Here is a 20926-nt window from a genome sequence, read left to right on the forward strand (position 1 = left end):
GGGCTATACACCTAGCCCTACGGCACTTCCGCGATCTGGTGCGACGGCGTCACGTGTTAGTCCTCACGGACAATGTGACGGCCAAAGCCCATGTAAACAGACAGGGGGGTACTCGTTCCCGATCTCTTCTCAACGAATCTGTGTTACTGGGAACCTGGGCAGAACACAATCTGGCTTCCATCTCAGCCGATCACATATCGGGGAAGGACAATACCCAGGCCGACATACTGAGCAGGACGACGGTGGACCACTCAGAGTGGAAACTCCACCCGAGGGTCTTCAAGGAGGCATGTCACCGCTTTGGCCTGCCACTGGTGGACCTGTTTGCGTCCCCGGCCAATGCCCAACTGCCACGGTTCTTCTCCAGATTCCCGTCTCAAGGGGCGGAACAGACGGATGCGCTCCGCAGTGCTTGGCCCCGGGGTCTGCTCTATGCATTTGCCCCTCTCCCTCTCCTCCCGGCAGTGGTACGCAAACTGCTCCGAGAGGAAGCGGAGATTCTGTTGGTAGCCCCTTATTGGCCAAGGAGACCCTGGTTCGCCGACCTGATGAGTCTCTCCATCTCAGACCCATGGCGGATTCCCCCGGACAGGATATCGCTCAGCCAGGGGTTGATCATACATCCGGATCCCCAATGGCTCCAGTTAGCCGTTTGGCACTTGAGCGCTCCTACTTGTCACAACAGTCTTGCTCAGTGAAGGTAATTGAGGTTATCCAGGCTTCCCGCCGCCCTTCCACCAACCGCATTTACGAGGCCACGTGGAAGAACTTTTGTGCTTGGTGTTCCAGGCGTCACTTGACACTCTTGCAGCTCAATATTCCCCATATTCTGGAATTTATGCTGGACGGCCTGGAGAGGGGCCTGGCCCCCAACACCTTGCGCAGACAGGTGGCGGCTCTTTCTACTGTCCTCACTTGCGAGTCCGTGGGTTCCTTAGGACACCATCCACTGATTCGTTCTTTTCTTAAAGGAGCATCCAAATCACGACCACCTACGGTACATAGANCTCGCGTCAAGACTGGGAAATGGAACCAGGACGGGGCGTGACAACTTTGGCTGACTTGATCTGATTGGGCAGGAATACAGTCTCCACCCATTCTGTGGATCCTCCATCTCCGTGCTGAGAAAAGGCGTTCAGGTAAGACAACGCCCCTTTTCACCTAAATTCCAGGATTTAGCCAATGTGATGGAATGAATGCTTTGGACACAGGACAACTGTTATTCAAATAACTGTCTGCTTAACTATGACAGGGACTTGGGGAAATGTATAAGTTGCTGGGGGTTTTTTCATTGTCACTATCTCATAAGGTTGGTGTAAAGTTAGCATATCCTAATTTTCAGCTTGAGAAGATGATAGGAGTTGTAGAAAGAAAGACAAAACAAAGAATGAGAGCAGTCAATGATATCTGCCCTGCTAAAATCTGCCTCCTTAGAACTGGTTTTTCAATTTTCCATAACAATTTTGTGCAGTTATAATAATTTGCTAGTAACAGATTACTCCAGAAGAGCAACTATTGGCAGTGCAGAATGGCTGAACTACCGGTAAATATATTCTGTTGCTCTGGTTTTAAGTATTGCATTATACTTTTTGCCTTGAACTTCTTTCTTTGAAAACTAAAATGTTATTTATAATGAACCTTTATGTAAATCTTGCAAAGAAGTTTTGATAATGGGTTTTCTTAAGTTTCTTAACTGCAGTCTTTTTTGTGTATTTAGGCTGATTTTTAAAGGTATGCAGAAAAGGGCATTTTAATGCGTTTTGCTTACTTATATGGATGATAGTCCAGTACCAGAAAAGAGGTTTTATTGCAAAATTATACCCAAGAATGTTATACTGAGGTTGGGAAAAAAATCAGGCTACTAGTAGCACATTTTCCAACTAACCAACATTATTAAAAAGTTTTGTAAGCTGCAGTTTATCCTTTAAGATACATGGAGTGGCTAGACTGATGTAGAATTTAAATTGGAATGGGGTGAGGAGAATGAGGGTGAAAGACAGGTTATGTAGATGCATATTTAAAAACCCATTGTGTTTGCTGAAGATCTTTTGAAGATGGAAAGTACCTTCAATGCTGTATGTTCCTTAAAAAAAATACCCAGGTCTGACACAAACAGTGATAAGCTGTACAAGTTCTTCACTTATGAATTTTCTCATCCATGCATAACTGTATAACTCAAAGTCTATATGGACAGGCTAACCTTATGTTCCAGAAGAACAAAGGCAAGATGTCAACTGTGGTAGTCTGAGATAGTTCCAAAGTACGCCTACATGTTAAAGCCTTCCAAAGTTTGATAAATTGCATCTTAAGTGCCTTCTCATACTTCCTGGTACTTTCCAGTGGAGTGCCATTGCCTTTATATGGAAACTATCTGTTGTTTTGAAAGCCTTCTTTTGTTGTGAGACTGATATATTCTGTACCTCACTGTGTTTTCTTTAGAGTTGTCATTGTCTATATGATGTGTAAGCTGACTATTTCCTGAACAAATATTTTTGCTTCTACTGCTTATTTTGAATTGGTTTCACATACTCCAGTCATCCAAATAATGATATATAGCCACACATGATCACTCTACCATGACATTATAGCTTATTGGCATTGTATATTAATGACAATATATTGATATTAATGTACTGATATATGGGTCATTAAAACATACCTAATGAATTAACGTATTTTACTATAAAAACATTGTTTTGCAGACTGATCTAGGATTCAGAAAGTCTAGTAACATATTTTCAGACTAACAATTTTATTCATAGCAGTTGTTTTCACGAGATGCAGCTTATTTTATTGGATGCATGGAGTAGCTTGAATGAGCGAGATTAACTTTTCCCAAACTGATAACTTCCAGGAGGGCAATACTGGCTGGAAATTGTGGCTGTTGCAATCTATGCTATCTAGAGGATCAGAAACAAATATTTCTGAGAGAATGGTTTCTTAAAATTTAAACAAGAAAGTTAAATATTCTGTTCTTCTTGGGGTCTAGCATGAAAGGGCTTTTTAAAAGTGGGGAAATACTGTCACTCAAAGACAATGGGATGGAGAGTATTTCTATATAAAAATTAGTTTGTCATTTTCATTCTCCGATAGGCATTACTGCATTTCAGAATGGAACCATCTCCATTTAACCGAAGGCAATGGGCTTCACATTCTCTGAGGATAACCGCCAAAGAATTGTCTTTTGTCAATGCGAACACCTCGTCAGCTCTCCTACAGAGGTTTTCCAAGTAAGTTCTGTTGGGATTTTCAGGTTGTGATGTTATAATAATAATAATAATAATAATAATAATAATAATAATAATAATAATAATAATAATAATAATAATAATAATAATAATAATAATAATAATAATAGTTGGAAGGGACCTTGGAGGTCATCTAGTCCAACCCCCTGCTCAGACAAATGGCTGTCCAATCTCTTCTTAAAAACTTCCAGTGTTGGAGCATTCACCGCTTCTGGAGGCAGGTTGTTCCACTAGTTAATTGTTCTAACTGTCAGGAAGTTTCTCCTTAGTTCTAGGTTGCTTCTCTCCTTGATTAGTTTCCATCCGTTGCTTCTTGTCCTGCCTTCAGGCGCCTTGGAAAATAGCCTGACTCCCTCTTCTTTGTGGCAGCCCCTGAGATATTGGAACACTGCTATCATGTCCCCCCTCGTCCTTCTCTTTGTTAAACTAGACATAGTCAATTCCAGCAGCCTTTCCTTATATACTAATCGGAGGTCAGGGGATTAGTAGAAACAACGAGAAGAGACATGAGAAAGATCTCAGAGTCGTAGAAAAAATGTAGCACCACTGGTTTTGACCTACGTCATAAGGTTCACACCGGAATGGTTCCGTAACATTTCACCATAATTGTGAAGTGCACTAGAACTAAGATAGGGAGACAATTACGTCGGGTCGTGACACAAGGTCTTTTTGGCAGCTGCAGCACACTGCTGGCTCATATTTAAGTGATAAAAAGTTATAATGGAAATGAAAATTAACTGTATATTTTATTAGTAAATGAGGAGCTACCAGGACGAGAAATAGAATATATTTGTGAAATAAAGTAAGAATGTAATTTTCGGAACAATATATGTATTCTAGATACAATAATTATCTTGTAATGAAATGAGCGAAATTAGGGTTACCCGAAGTTTAAACATTATGGTTATTAAAGGCTAAATTGGAATATGGTAATTGGAATTAAGTAAAACTTAAAAACAGGGCTTGGATATGTATAAGTAAAATTTTATTGATAAATGTATTGATTGATTGAGCTTTATCTAGAAATGTATTAACTTGAATATGATATAATAATTAAGGGAAATAGAGAGGGAACCTTTAATGATGTAACTTGAGATATATATGAATGATTTTGTTATTGGACTATTGATTACCCTATCACCACGCTGCTTCCTAATTACTTGGATGTAAAAATTGAAAAAATAATAAAACTTGTTATAAAAAAAAGTTATTTTTTCAGATACATATTGCTATAGCCGTTACTTTAGACTACCATGTTTTAAGAGTTGATGTATCAGGTTTTTTTCCCAACTCGCAGCAATAGTGAGCTGAGCTGCAGTAACACTTTGTGCTCAATATCAATTTCTCTAAAGATATTTAGTAAATATAGAGAAGGCATACATTCACACACAGAATTTTAGTCCTTTTTTACAATTAATACTCCAAAACTGTGTTGTAATTAGGCATGTCCATGTTAGATGCAAATTGATAGATATCAGAGCTTTTTCATGGGAATTTTCAGCCTTGGAGTGGAGGTGCGGAAGGGGATTGAGAAAGTAATATGTGTGTTTGTGTATCGGCAAAAGAGCAAAATCCTTTTCATTTCAGCTCACAGTAAGCAACTACTCCTTCCCTGAATACTCTTTAACCAATACTATTTTTTTCTTTTCTTTTTTTCTGGCCAAGTGGCACATTTTTAAACAAAATATTAAATTAAATTACCCATACTTTTTATTTCCTAAGAATGCTTAGGAAAGAAACATGGACATCCCCCAAGACATTTTCTATCAGGATAACGCTATCTGGCTCTTTGTAGCATTTATTGTTTTTGTTGTTATTGTTTGTGTAAATTCCCCTAATGTCTTGAGGCCAGGATCAGCAAGGGAAAATGTTTGACATGTTGGGTCTACTGGCACTGCATTGCATATTCCCTGGCTTAGCTAATGGAATCATCATTAGCCTGGTATAGGAATGAATCTTTAAAATGGAAAGTATTTTGCTATGTATTTTTCAGGAATTTGCTTTCTTTTAAAATTTTATTATTAGATATATAGTTAAAAGGTGATGAATAGATACTAGGGTTCAAGAAAATAGAGGAAGCTTGAGCTAATAAGGAACAAATGGAATGATGGGCCTAGATTTAAGGATCTTTTCTTGGAATTATGCAGATTCTCTGAGCTGCTGGCCTCTGTTTTTGAGGGGTCGAATATGGTGGTGGTAACTAGTGTACCTTGGAGATTTTGGCTGCTCAGTTCAGATGCCCCATCAAACCATAGTTTGCTACACTTTATATATGTTTGATTACACTGTGTAACTATAGTTTTTAGCCAGATGTATTTTGTTGCTTTCTATCTGGTCTGTGCTCCAATTTCTGTGGTGGCACAACATCTGTAATTCTGGGTTATTGGTTTACACAGGACACTAAATTTGAGTTAATATAAGGTTTTTGAATTACATTTCTTATGTATTGGACAATTATGTTCCTTTGCAGAAAAAGAAAGGCAGGGAGTTGAGAAAACTGTATTTTTGTTCTTAGGAAAGTAAAACGTCACTGTAACCAAGGAAAGAAAGAGCCACAATTGGCAGCATATTCTGCCTTAAGTGTTTTCAGGAAATGCCTTCCCTGAATTCTTGAGAGAGACAAAGAGAGCTCAAGTGAGCATAGTTCAGTTTAAAATTTCCAAAGAAAACAGGACAGAATTGAAAAGGCCTGACTGTTGTAATCCAATCTTTCAGCAATTTTACCTGCCACTAGCATAGCAGCACCTCCTCCACAGGCTGAAATTAGAACCGATTATCCCTGAACTTGTTCAAGATGGACCAGCAAAGGTCACACTCTGAATATCCTCAGCATCCAACAGCTTCAGCGGGGAAGCGCATTCATATATAGAGGCTGCTGTAATTGATGGACTGATTTCTTAATTCTTGACAAAAAGATCCTACAAGGATAGTTCCAGAAGTTCCAATGTCCACCCAGATACCTCTTCAGTGCCCCCCAAGCTTTTTGTCCCAATAGATTTTTAAAATGAATGTAGTTTAATTTTAAAAAAATGAAATTAGTATCTGACAACTGACAGCTTCCAGCATCACTTTTATTTCCAAGAATATTTCTAGAGCTAGGCCCTATCAGCTTGCAGGATGGCTGCAAGAGAGTGTCTTGTTTAAAATTATGTGTCCCTTCCTTAAATTAAAAAAAAAGTGTTCCATCACTGTATAATTTGACAGGAAGATGGCTGGCTCATATATACCATTAAACTATGTTTTGAACAAATTAACCCCATTAAGACATGTTAATGATAAACCCAAAATGCTAGTGTAATAAGTCACTTCTGCGTATAAATGTTTTAGCTTTGAATTTGCTTATTAAAAGAGTTGACTGCAGATTAGTACGAAGGCGGAGAGAAGGTTAATCACAGATATTTTCAGAGCATCGGAAAGAAAGTTTAAGAAGATGCAATGTAGTGAGAACTAGCATATTTTGTGCAGATTGTAAGGATGGGAACAAGTCATACTGACATTTGTTTCACCATTTGGTTCCCATGGTGCCCCCACCCACATTTTGCTCTGTTCTACAATATTATAAAATTATTATTCCAACAGGAAACTACTGAATCAGTCAAACATATCCTGCTAAATGTTTTCCTGTTCAACGTTTTGTTACTTTAACAGAATGTTACTGCATTTTTCTAGTGTTTTTAATTATTAAAAGCTACTCTCAAAAGTGTGCACCTATAGGGGTGGCATATAAATCCTTAAGTAATTTCTGCATTTGCTTCAGTTGAGCTACAGACTAATCCAGTCCAAGGTGAAATGCTGCCTAAAGTAGAATTACCTTTTAAAATTGTAAATTTGAGGATTATGGTGCCAGAACTGGCCAAATTATTCTGGCATCAAAGGCGGAAAATCCTACAAGTCTCTTTTTCTGGAATAAATAATAAATGTAGTTTTCAGTAAGGGAGACAGCCTTGCCTTTATTTATTCCTAAAGCAGGAGACAACGAGGAGCTGCTTTTTCTCCTGGCTGTTTCAATTATTGGCTGTGGAGGCTGTATATGAGGGCTCCAAACTCTGTATAGGTGTAGTCAAAATTAGAACTGGGGAGTCGGTTGCTAAGCAAAGTGGTCACTAAGTGAAACCATCAAAGTACTTACGATTGTAGTTCAGGTTCTTTTGCTTTACAGACTGGCCAAGGTCATAAATGCAAGTTTTAGTTGTAAAGTTATTTTTTCCCCCATCACTATAATAACTGCACATGATCAGTAAATGATCAGCTATCTGTACCCTGTGAGACCGTGTGAGAACTTCCAGGGCAGGGATGGGTCATCTGATCCTCATCTGATCATTCTAACAGCAGCCGGGTCAGAGAGAAAACAGATTATACTTGTATTGCCTTTTCTCATTTCTTTTCCTGCCCTTCCCTTCCCACTGTAAGTACTGCTAGCAGCACCCTGACTGACCTTTAAAACCCAATCAGTGTCAGGCTTAGTTAATCCTTGGATCCCAGTGTTGTAAGCTAAAGTAGGAAGTAAAACCAAAAATTCCATAAGAAGGCATAGCAAAATACTTTATTGTTTACCTACATGAGTGCATCTGTGAAGGCATCAGGAATTAAATATAATCTGAAGGTGAGTTTACTTTTTAATTATGTAGAAGGAGAGCCACGTTGTCTGTTGCAGCAAAAGGCATAAGCTTTTGTGAATTGCAGCTTGGTTCATCAGATGCAAAAAGTGGCTGGATTGATGTAAGATTTAAAAAAAAATTAACAATAAACTTGAAGACAGAGATGGGGTTGTTGTTGTTAAACAGTAGGCTGATCTGGGAGTTCTTACTAAAAATGTTTTAAATCCAGATTCTACAGCCAAAGATTGCATCAGCTCACAGAGACATTGCTAGATTCTGATTTGTTCAATGAACCAATAGTTTCCACAATTAAGTGGGTTATATAACATGCTGAGGCATAAACTATGGTTTACAAAGCAGAGAGGCCAGGCTACTATCCTAGATCAAAATCTGGCATATTCATCTGAAAAAAAGAAAAGCTGCTCTCATGTATGTTACGTTAATTCATTTGGTAGAAATTTCAGCGATATATGAGAAAACATCAAATACAGCTAGGAAACTAATGAAGCAAGTGTAGCTATTTAGTCATCAAGATAATGGATTTGAATGGCCCAAGTCAAAAATAATGCTTCTCTGTCATGATTGAAGCAGTATGTAAACCTGACAAATAGGCCATAGAAAGCATTGCTCAGCAACTGTAGTAGGCATGTCTCTAGACCAAAAGCCTCCAATGGCAGGTCATAACTAGTGTCATCAGTGAGGCATTATGGAATATTTCTCCAACTAATTTACAGGGATGTTTTGATCATATAAACCTGGAAATTGGGTCTATTTATGCAACTTTATGTTCCTTGGAGGAAGAGTGGAACATAATTGAAATTGAATAGTAGTTCAACTGAAGCAGACTGAAGGCTATTTAGCTCAAAGTTTTGTTTCCCACAATAACCCCAAATTTCAATTTTGTGCTTGTTTTTGGAGTACTACTTTTAATTGATAGAGTAGCATTGAGTGTTCCTCTTCCAGATATGCTGTTTCAGCTTTCTCTTAGTTTTTCTTGAGCAGTGTTTTTCAGGCTTTAATTGAAGTCCACACATCTTTAAGTTGCCAAGCTTGAGAAACACTGCTCTAGCTGCATTGGGCCTGCAATTTCCAAAGTTCTGCAATACTTGAATTCCCAACACATTTGAAGAGCACTTGGTGATGAAAGCTGATGCATATTTTTATGTGTTAAATATTTCACTGCTGGACTCTTGAAATGGAGCGTTTGTGCAAAGTAATGAATACATTTCCGGGAAGCAAATTCCTTCTGATTGTGGAGGCATGCTGGGTCATAGCTGTTGAGAACATTTCTGATCAGTTATGATTGTATAAGATCCCTTAAAGCAATCTAAGCCAGCTGCCATTATCCCATCTTGATGAAGTGAGATTTCGCAACCCTATGTTGCTGATACGCATGAAAAAGCTTGGTAGAGGTAGGGCAAAATTGTTCTGACAGGGGTAGCACCCTGAGGCAGTTCAAAAAGTCTTCCTTACATTAGCCCAAGAATAAGATTGGGACACATTAAAGAACCCCCATTTACATTCCATATTTCACTGGAGTATCAAGTGACTATATTCTCTGGGCATCTTTTGATCTAATCTGTTTTGCCAGGAAAGGAACTTGAACTCTGTTGTATTCTGACTTTTTTCCCTATATTGTTTTTTTTATTCGGAAGCAGAAAGATTTATAATTAGTAATAGAATATGAATCTGGAGGCTGCTAAAGAGATGGCATAATTGCGAAGTGTAGGACAAAGGCAATCAGATCAGCCTGAGTCATGGGTGTGGTGATCAGCCTTTTCAAGAGCAGTGACTCGCCTCAGGTTTACTATTATCTCACCTGCTGGTTTTAACTTGTTCTGCAATTGCTGCTTGGTATGTAAACGTGGAAAGAGTCATCTTGAAATAATCTTCTTGCTTGAAGGCTTTCAATACTTCCTCATCAGAGGCCTCTGGGAGCACCAGAAGCTTCAAAAATTAAATAGACTAAATAATTATAGATAGCTAATGCTATGGTGTAAACCAATTGGGCAATGGATATCCTTGTTAATCTTTTACTGCAAAATGTTATGCAATTTTTATTTATCTTTAAAGGATCACTTTTATTGTGGGATAAACTTGTTGGATTTTGTCCTACTTTATCAGAAAGAGGCATGAAGTATTAGTGCAGCTGGATTACAATCCCTTTCTTTCTGTGGGTTTGCATATGGATTTATCTGGCTGCATGAAATTAGTACTTTTGCATTTTGCAAAATGATCTGTAGCTGGTAAAAGTTTATATTAAGATACATCTGTCACATGTGGCACTTTAAAATACATATTTTGTTTGGTTTTGCATAGGACTTTCCTGTTTTGTTTTTTTCATAAGATCATATTTTTTGTTCACCTTCTTTTCTTCTAAACCAGGGGTAGGCAACTTTGGCTCTTTTATGACTCGTGGACTTCAACTCCCAGAATTCCTGAGCCAGCTGGCTCGGGAATTCTGGGAGTTGAAGTCCACGAGTCATAAAAGAGCCAAGGTTGCCTACTCCTGTTCTAAACTGTGATATCAATTACTTATAGCTTACTATTTTTTTAAAAAAATTAGTTTGTTGAAATTTTGTATACATATCATTGAAAAGTTTAGTGGTTGGAATATTTTTTTTTCTATCTTTTGCTGTAAAGATACCAGAAGGCAGCTGAGGAAGCCGCTGGAGAGAAAAAAAGAAGTGTAAGTATTTTAAAATTGTTTTGAATTCAGTAGTAGCATGACAGCTTAATAACATCTCAGTTTTTTGATCCCCTCTAGCAGTTAGTCTTGCTTTTCCTCAAAAGATTTCCTCTGTCTCCTCTTCCAATGCTGACTCTGAGAAATGTTCTTAGCCTTAGGCCTTAGTTTAGACCAGGGGTGGGGAACTGTGGCACTTTTATGACTTGTGGACTTCAACTCCCAGAATTCCTGAGCCAGCCATGCTAGCTCAGAAATTCTGGGAGTTGAAGTCCACAGTTAAAAGGGCCACAGTTCCCCACCCCGGTTTAGACTTTGCTATGACCCAGTTTCCTGTCTTCACGAGGGTTGACTAATGAGAAAATCAAGTAAGTTTCCTGACACTCAAATTTCTGAGACGCTAACTTGTTTGTCCTAAATTCAAAGCACATTAGGGTGCTGTGTTCAGTTTTTATGTAGCTGTAATGCTAACTTTCAAATTTAGAGAAAAGGTGTCTGCATAATTCTGCCTCTTTGCTTATGTTAGTTTTGGAGCTGATTCCTTATATTTGTGTAAATAAGGTCGATCTTGGTTCTTGATTATCTATATTTTATTCGTCAAAGTAGCAGTTCTGAAGAAAAAATTAAAGCTAACATGCCACTGCTTTCCAAAATAACATCTTTGCTATTCCAAGTAATACTTTCCAGCTGTTCAGAGATTTTTTGTTATCAGATACTATTTCAGACTAAAAGCTTCAGTTCTGAAATGGGAACATCATAATCCCACCTAAGCTTCCCCCCTCCCTCACATCTTGGAAAATTCCAGGACTAGAATTACAAATTAATATGATCAGAATATTGTAATCCTTTGTTACTACGGGCAGTCCTTGAATTACAACTGTTTGTTTAACAACAGTCCAGAATTACAATGGTCTGAGAAAGGGTGCTTTACAGCCCATAAAGCACTTCCTGCCACCCCAAGACATTGAACAGTCATGTGATTGTGATCTGGATTCTTGGCAATCTGTCTGCACTTATGATTGCCTGCCAAGCACCCGCAACTATGTGATGGCCATTTGCAACCTTCTCTGCAGAAAGTCAGTGGGGGAAGCCAGCAGGGAAGACTACAAGGGGCTTCCGCTTTACCAAGAAACTCCTTCTTGTCTGGGGATTCTCTGAAAGAGCTTCCTGCTAAGGGGAGCTAAACTCCTTTGGCAGGGTGCAGAAACAGAGCTGAAATCAGATTCCTTCCATGCACAGAGAGGAGGTGAAATCCTTTGGCAGGCAACTCTTTCAGCCGTCCCCCAGAGACAAGAGGGAACTGAAATCCAAACAGAAAACTGAGTGGCAGCCTGGTAAGGTAAAGCGTGGAGGATGTTCCAGGCAGGTGGAGGAGGCTCAGTACAGGCCACATACAAGTGTCTTTTTACTCAGTGGCTGAACATCCTGCTTGGATTTTGGCAGAGAGGATTTTTAGGTACTGAACGGAGCCTTCTAGGGCAGGGATGGGGAACCTTTTAGAGACCGAGTGCCCAAAAACCACCCCCCGCTCTGCCCTGCCTGCTCCACCCCCTGCCCCGCCTGTCTGCAGGGCCACACACCGCCTCCATGACCTGCCGCAGATTGCCCAGGCAGCCCTGCAGCACCATGGCAGCCACGCCCTCCGCCCACACCCCACAGCATCATCTGCACGCTTTGGGGCGTGAGGGCGAAGTCTGCCTGGCTACGTCCTTGGCTGTACTACTCTGTGCAGGCCGCGCCCGGGGGCGACTCTCCTCCAGGGGGCTGCTTGTGGGAGGCGGGGCTAGGGCGACGGCACGCGTGCCCACAGAGAGGGCTCCGAGTGCCGCCTCTGGCACGCGTGCCATAGGTTCGCCACCACTGTCCTAGGGTCTCTCCCACTCTCCTGAGCCACCCTGCACTCCTTACCTGTGTATTAATTGAGCACAGTCTCTATTTTTGTTCTATAAAAAGCAAGCAATAATTTTTAAGCCTTTTATACACATATCCTTCTAGTGAAGCCCACAAGAATAATATAAAGACACAGTAGCTGAATTCACATATTGTACAAAGCCATGGATTGTTTACACATTTTTAACTGAATAAACCACAATTGACTGGGTTTTGCCCAGTGTGCTAAGCCTAGGCTCATGCTGCATAGCACATCCCTTTGTAGATATTGCACTGCATGTCGGAAAGGAAAGACATCCAGACATGCATGTGGTGTTGGAGAATGAGAACAATAGCATCTTCCTTTGCCTCCTGCTCCAGCATGAAGAAAGTTGGGAGAGTGATCTGGCCTTAAGACTATTTGAAGCTGCTTCTGATTTGTCCTGAGGTACAGGCTATTCACTTCTCTAATCATTAGCTCAAAATTTTGGGAATAGGACATTTGACATAGCAAAAACATTTGCAAAAAAAGAAAGCTTTATAACAGCCTTCCAGTGGCACAAGATAGCCCAAGTTTTATTCTGGGATGTAAAGTTCGTACTTTTCATCTATGTAGATGTGAAGTCATTCTGCTTAGAATTTTTCCTATTTTTTCCTCATGACAATATAAATAGGTAAATATGGGGGGGGGGGTTGCCATGTCATTATAATGTCCCAACATATTCCTGGAAGCAGCATAATTAAAGTTATCCTTAGTGATTCTTGTTTTAAACTTGTGTTTTCCTCTTAAGCAGTCAATAACCCATGGCAGCTTTACCATAGGTGCGCTCTGATATTGTTCTCTAAGCATTCTGGTGGTGATTTCTTAGAGGGTGGAATTAGCCTGGCACCTATTGGCCACTTTAGGCTGCTGCAGGCATAGCTCTTCCCAAGGCCAGATTGTCTGTAGATCTGACTTAAAAGAGGGATCAGCCCAGACGACACCCAACTGGCACCAGGAGGTCTGTGCAGTACAGGGGAAGGCAGAGAGCCTGTTCATTCTCTCTTGCTTTCTCATCTCCACTTACTTAAACTCCTATTTGAAGGGAGCCTAATTAGGAACCTAACTAACAGCTAACTGGTAATGGGAGACAGTGTGGTGCAGCGGGAGAGCCAACTTTCTCTTTGGCTTCAACACACAGCTCCTATCCTGTACCACTCAACTGTTAGCCTAGCTCTCTTTGAACCCACCCCCCTAAACCCTTTGCCTTAAGCTGGAAGGAGTTCTGACTAAAGGCAAACTGCTGGAGTAGCCATCTGTCAGAGCTTGCCTCCTCCCCAACTCTCATATTACATTAAGGAGAGAAATGGGGGGGGGAAGGTATTTTCCCTGTGGCTCCTGCTGTTTGGTGGGAAGGAAGGAAAACAAAAGCCAAGGAATTATGCATTCCTTTTTCTCAACTTGCCCTGTGCACTATAAATGACCATTTAATGGCAACAGAGGTAAGAAAAGAAACAGCACTAGGTGTAGCAAATATTCAACCAAGTTAATAACTTATGGATAATACTTTAACCAGCCATTGGGAAAATGGCCTTGGTGACAGATAATCTTCCTAATGCAGATATATGCCTGGTTCTATTTCTGGGAATAAAACATGCCAGGAGGATTTTAGCTTCATTTTCTAATTTATATTATATTTTGGTTCCAAAGTTTGATTCTGTGAGCAGAAACTTCAGTGCCAGTTGTAGTCAGAATACCAATACTGACTAGTTATAGTTTAACATAGCGGCCCCAAACCTTTTGGGCACCAGGGACCAGGGACCAATTCCATGGAGAGAGCTTTTTCCGTGGACTGGAGGAGGCATGGTTTCATGTGTTGCCTGCATCCCACGAATGGGACTTTGCTTATTTGTGCATGCTGCGGACCGGTGCTGGTCCACGGACTGGGAGTTGGGGACCCCTAGTTTAACATAACGAATTGTCAGCCAATCAGTATTCACTTACTATTAACTGTCTTGTCTTGTTTTGGGGTCCACTATAAATACCTTCTTCACAGATACTGTATAAGCAAATCAGTAACATTTCCCTGTCTTCCCTGTAGCAAACATCTGGCCTTCCAAATTTCTGCTACTGCAGAGTGCATTCCCAGGAGCTGGGAATCAGGGTGAGTCAAGAATTTTGTGCAGTGAGAACTTAAATCACCTTTTGAAGCACAAGGCAGAATATATTGCCATTTTTGGACCAGCATTCACTGCCTTCAAATTGTATTTCCCTGTCCACAGATAGGAGCCCCTAGGCCAGTGATGGCGAACCTTTTAGAGACTGAGTGCCCAAAAACCGCCCCCCTGTCCCTACTCCACCTCCCGCCCTACCTGCTCTGCCCCCGCCCGCCCCCTTTCTCGCCCACCCACACACCGCCTCCATGGCCCACCGCAGATCACCCAGGCAGCCCTGCAGCACCATGGCAGTCATGCCCTCCACCCACGCCCACAGCATCATCTGCACGCTATGGGGCGCAAGGGCGGAGTCTTGTCCCTGCTGCCCGGCTATGTCCTTGGCTGTGCTGCTCCGTGCGGGCTGCGCCCGGGGGTGACTCTCCTCCAGGGGGGCTGCTGGTGAGGAGGGGGCTGTTGGGGGAGGCGGGGCTGGGGCAATGGTGCACGTGCCCACAGAGAGGGCTCCAAGTGCCGCCTCTGGCACGCGTGCCATAGGTTCGCCACCACTGCCCTAGGCATACATCAAAACAACTTGCACCTGAAAACCCCCGATTATGAAGTCAGGCAATTAGTGTGAACTTATCTGCTTTGCATCGTCACAGGGACTCAACATTTTAGAAACAGGAAAAAGCGGTCATATTTCTGGGCTGATCGTCTCACCAAAATCTTCAGATGCAAAATTTTGAATTAATGGTGGAAGGGAAAGGGGGAGGAGCAGCAGGGCAAAGAACATCCCTGCTCTGCAGGCAGTGAGTTCTCTCCCTCAGTCAGTTCTCTTGGTTTGAGAGACACCTAGAAAAGGTACAGGAAGAAGCTAAAACCTCTACAACCAGAGGAAAATGGAGAAAATAACTTAAGACAGAGTTGACTACAGGAAGTCCTTGACTTACGACCACAGTTGAGCCCAAAATTTCTATTGCTAAACAAGACAGTTAAGTGAATTTTGCCCCATTTTATGATCTTTCTCGCCACAGTGGTTAAATGAATCGCTGCAGCTGTTAAGTTAGTAACATGTTTGTTAAGTGAATCTGGCTTCCCCATTGACATTGTCAGAAGGCCACAAAAGGTGATCACGTGATCCCAGGACACCACATCCGTCAAAAATACGAGTCAGTTGCCAAGCGTCTGATCACATGACCATGGGGATATGCTACAACGGTTTGAAAAACAGTCATATGTCACTTTTTTCAGTGCCATTGTAACTTCAAACAGTCACTAAATGAACTGTTGTAAGTCGAGGACTACCAATATAAGGGATGGAACATATAGAAAGCTACCATCATATCATTCAAAAAAAATATATACAGATATTCCATCTTTGTGGTGGTAAAGAAAAAAGGTGGAAGCACAAGGGAAAAACCTGAAAAAGGCTACAAATGGAAGATGACAACGTCTGCAACACTGGTAAAAATTACACAAATGAAGAAGGGAGATTAGACCATAACAGATCCTTTGGTTATTAACTTCAGTCCTGGGAGTTTCTCTGTATTGCACAAGTGAAATTAGAATGGCCTCGGTAACTTCCCCACTACTATGTTCACTGAAGTGGTTTCATTTAAATAGCTCTGAATTTAAACAGATTGCTGATTAAATATGCTGATTTTGGCCTCTATTATCTAATCTAGGGCACTGAATGTGGATACAGCTTTTGCTAATGTTTGACCTTATCCAGGCTTCTGATTCTGTTCTGTCTGCTCAGCATAACCTTCCAACCATACTAAGTATTTTTGTGTGCTGGAACTAATTATTCTCTGTGTTAGATGAAGTTTTGTTCTGCTGAGCTTGAGAACTCTCTGTCCTGCTTTTGATTGTTATCAAACTTGGCTTTTTTTCCCCTTTCCTTTTAGCATTCCTTGTCTAATGTGTGACTCACCGTATTAAAGAGCTGACTCTTGGACCTGTGTCTGTTAGGTAGCAACACTGTCTGGCTGATAATTCTTTTGACATACAGGATTGAATAGTAAACTCTGAGTCAGGTCAGCACAGGCCACAAAAGTGAGCTTTGCATAGGGGTGTTAAAACAAAGACGAATTCAAATAGTGTCCAATATGAGTCACAGTGTGCTGTACTGTATATGCCAGATACTTTTTTGGAACCTGATTTTGTTATAAAAGCATTGACAACATTGTTTTATGTGGTTCTGTACCTCTCCCTCCCCTCATTTTTTTTTTAAACTTCTGATTCCCTGATCTTGCACTATTATTTCTCTCTGCAAATTTAAACCTGCTTGAAATGGGACAGAAAACTGATTATTTCTGAAAGTTATGTTTTCTTCTCACTGATTTGCAAGGTGGAACTCACACGTGGCCCCAAGAATAACAGAGAGAAGTAATCCCAGAATAGTCGCTTATCCTGTTTTAATAACCTAAAGCTTTGCAGTCCCTTTCCATATTTTAGCTGGATCTTGCCAACTGCTATGAATGGCTTGCTTAGAAAAAGTTGGGCAGAGGAGTTGCCCCGTTAAGTAAGTAAAATGCTTGTGTTAAACAGGAATGGCACAATGTTTTCCAGGTGTACCTTAAATCTTTTAGAACCCTTCTATTTTAAATCATTTAATCGGGGGTCCAAATCACAATCCCTGTAAGTGTGTGACCAACCCTTAATAAATAGGTAAAAAGAAATAAAATTAATGGCTGGCACAGTTAGGAAGAAAATTACCGAAATATTATCAATGAACGCTTATAAAAAAGTGACAGGTTCTTTGAAAGATAAGCCTCCATATATTTTTTTTTAAACTTGCTGTTGGGTCCTCTTTGTCATCCTGTGGAGCAGATGGGGAGCAGGGCTTCTTTTGACAGTAGCCATCTCATATGGCTTCCCACCTATTCTGGAAGCAGCCTGGGAGAAGGTGGGCTTTTGTTCTCTCCTTCCTTTGTGCCGAATGTTGAGGCAAAAAGGCTTGGTTCTAGCTCTCTCCTTCAGTGGAGTCCCTTGCTTCCATATAAGGCCATCCTGCTTTCTCACTTCCTGCTTCAGCTTCTTTTTCTTTTTCCCTCCCCTCTCCCCTCCTTACCCTGGATCCAGCCTTGCTCCATGTGGCACAGTTCTAACTATTCACAGCTGTCTGAAACTGCGTGTGCTCAGCGTTTAACTTCCTTTCTTCCCTGGAGAAAGAACTTCGGGACAACTTTTATAACCGGTCTCACTTTCTTGTTCATTTTTTTAGAGCATTGACACACTTCCCCCTCATTTTAAAAGGGGGAACCTCAGCATCTTGAAGAAGAAGTGGGAAAATCCAAGCTTGGGGACGGAAGTCCGGAAGGAAGCTGTGGAAAGCCGCCGTGCTGAGGTTAGGCAGAAGGCTGTCAGCCCTGGTGGTGGAACTGAAAGCGGCTCTGCTTCCCTAGCAGAAATTAACAAAACCTCAGGGATTAGTCCAAGAGTGAGACTTCAGTCCTCTTCCAGAGTGTTTGGCCGGTTCAGATATCCCAGTGTTGGCAGCGAAGAGGATAAAACCCATTCATCTCAAAGTGGGGAAATGGAAAATTGTCTTAGAGAATCCAGACAAGACATAGGAAAGCTGGAGAATCTCAGTGAAATCTCAGAATCGTCAGGGAAAATAGAGAAGTTTAATGTTCCTCTAAGCAAACTAAAGATGATGTTTGAGAGGGGGGATGCAGTTCAAACAAAGGTAAGGAACGATTTGCTTCAATTCTCCCTGGCTCTTGAAAAAACAAATTGCAAAGGGGTGACTAGTATCTTTATTTGTCCTGTTGTCAAAAATCCCCCATGCAGATAGCACAGTAATTCTCGCTCAAAGGAGAAGAGTTTGTGTGGCAGAATGCAGATTTTTAGAATGCCAATAGCTGTTGCGAAAAGAAACCTAATTAACTAAGGTTAGCCTCATTGGGGTGTTGGCCCTGTTGAAGCCTCCAAATAAATTGTGAACTGTGCATGCATGTAATTGTGAAAAGAACCTGGGGAATTTGTGTGTGTGTGTGTGTATTGTGATTGGAGAAAAACCGTTCATTGATATATTTTTTTGAGTTGTGGAAACTAATGTTTGAAGCTACGATTTTTAAACTTTTCTCTGTCTGCATCCTGGCAAATGTTTCTGTCTGCTGCTGAATCTTCTCACAGGAAGAAAGTTCGGAGAATGCCTGTCTTCACCAGTTTTGACTTGCAAATTCATGGGCCTTGCATTTTCCTACAAGTACTCATGAAATCTGATCCAGCATGTGGACTACAGACTCTATCTCTGGGGAAAATTGCAAATTGAGTAACAAGAAAATGAGTTGCATATGGTAGTGACGTGAAGTAATCTTTGGTTGGCTTTTCCCAGTTTCATCATAGTTTCCGTCAGTTTAATCCCTTGTAATGTGTTCCAAGTATATGCTAGAATATAAACAGATATAGTTGTGATTTAAAACTCCTCAGGGCTTTGAAAAGGTGAATTAGTTTGGTGTCAAGCTAAATTTTGTAAATTAGATCTCCAAATCTAGGTTGCCACAGGAGCAGTTTATCTTACCTTAACGAGATACAGCCTGCAATGCTGATTGAGTGGTCCAATTACATCTGAACATAACAAGGATGAAATAGCTGGGTGTGTACAGCTATCCCAAGATCTGTAGACATAGCTTATTCACCTTAAGCATGTTTCAGAACTTAGTGTAGGTGTTGCCTGTACTGGTTCTAGACCAAATTTAAAGTCAATTAAACATGCTACCGTAGGAATCTGCAAGTTTTCCAGGTATACAAAGTCTTTCAGTTATGAAAGGAAACTGGCCCAGAGAGAAAAAAATTCATACTCTTTATAATTAGAAAGCTATTCTTAGCTGGGTAAAAATGATCTTGCAAAAAGAATGTTTCAGCCTGAAGACATTATTTTTAGATGTATATTTATCATTGTTTACATTTTTTTAAAAAAAAAACTGTCATACAAATTCTGCATTGTACAAGTTATATCCTAATAGAAATTATTATGTAGTTTTGCATCACTGACAAATTAGTAGTATAGAAAACAAGTTAGAGCAGCAGTAAGCCAAAATCTGGATTTCACAGATGCACAAAAGTTATGATGGTAAACTAAGTGCTTTAGATATTTTTTGCTTCCTCTTCCTTATAGCTAAAACTTCAATCAATTTTGTATAAAATCCTATGAAATATATGTGCAATGGACAGAATTAGTTTACTACAAGGCTCTGGAAACTTCAGATCAGGATTGGAATAAAATATATAATGCAGTTTTCATTGATTCATATGCCTGATGTGTCCTGAGTGTACCAACCTGTTATGTTCAGAAGCCACTAGAATACATATATAATTGCATATGTGTGTTATGTATTAGGTTACCCAATATCTGGGAGCAGATGACAGCATTATACTGATCTCTCTGTCTCTGTCAATGGATTTAAGCCTATTAAGCATGTCCTCTTACCTCATGTGCAGCTACTCCTGCAAACTGCAGATCATGAGACCAAACAAATAGAAGGGAGGGATGTGAACTGAGCAATTGGGATATAGATAGAGGAGAATCTAGCAGTAGATTCTAGCAGTAGAATCTAGCAGCAGAAGGTAGCAGTAAGAAAAGGACAGGAAGTGCCTCATTATGATAAGTTTTGTTTAGTCCAGGATTAATACATAATAAGAATTCTGTAATAAGAATAGGCTGTGATAAATCTTACCTGATCTTATAACTAGGATATGACTGCTATTGAGTTATAATTATTCTCTTTAAAATAAGTTGAAATGATAGATTTAGAATGAACTTCCAGGAGCGAGAATTGGTTGGACAACTTAGCAGAAGTCACTAGGGAAAAATTGGGGCCAAGGGAGGAGAAGTAAGTAGATAATTGATTGTTCAAAAGAAAGATAAGCGTAATGTGATGATTGGATTGTTGAATAACTATAACAGTGGTGGCGAACCTATGGCACGTGTGCCAGAGGCGGCATTCAGAGCCCTCTCTGTGGGCACACCCACCATGCCCTGGAGATGGCAACCATCCTTCTTCAACCAGCCCCCTACTAACTCAAGGTTAGGATGCATCCCAGCATGGCTAGTTTCCCTCCCCCCGTCCCATCCCTCCTGGCCTCGCATCCTCTCCTTTTCCCAGGCACAATCCCCTGCATCGCCTCCTCAGCTGTCGACCGGCCATCCAGCTCAGAGGCGGCTTCTCTGAACTGCTGGCCCGGTCGAGGGACACTGTCGGCCCCCATGTGCTCACTAGCCTCTGTGTGCGGGGACCAATGGTGTCAGGCAGCAGCCACCCTGGTCCCTGCCTCGCCTTACCTCGCCTCACCCCTCAGGACGAGCCTCCTGCCCACCGTCCCACCTGCCAGAGACCCCCTGGATCTCCCCCAACCCTGCCTGGCCCCCACAGGCGTCCCTC

At 41.0% G+C, this 20926-nt stretch overlaps 1 protein-coding gene across 1 annotated transcript in view; it reads left to right on the plus strand.

Moving 5' to 3' along the window:
* LIMA1 (LIM domain and actin binding 1) overlaps nucleotides 1-20926 on the plus strand; it is a 66978-nt gene that overhangs the window by 18397 nt on the left and 27655 nt on the right. Inside the window, exons 2-4 of the mRNA XM_015831853.1 lie at nucleotides 3094-3230; nucleotides 10490-10535; nucleotides 17764-18228. Of these exons, the coding sequence (XP_015687339.1) occupies nucleotides 3112-3230; nucleotides 10490-10535; nucleotides 17764-18228 (630 nt within the window). The 5' untranslated portion in view covers nucleotides 3094-3111. The remainder of the gene's footprint in view (nucleotides 1-3093; nucleotides 3231-10489; nucleotides 10536-17763; nucleotides 18229-20926) is intronic.

The sequence above is a fragment of the Protobothrops mucrosquamatus genome, unplaced genomic scaffold (genome assembly GCF_001527695.2).
Source record: "Protobothrops mucrosquamatus isolate PMUCROS unplaced genomic scaffold, P.Mucros_1.0 scaffold_282, whole genome shotgun sequence".
NCBI lineage: Eukaryota > Metazoa > Chordata > Lepidosauria > Squamata > Viperidae > Protobothrops > Protobothrops mucrosquamatus.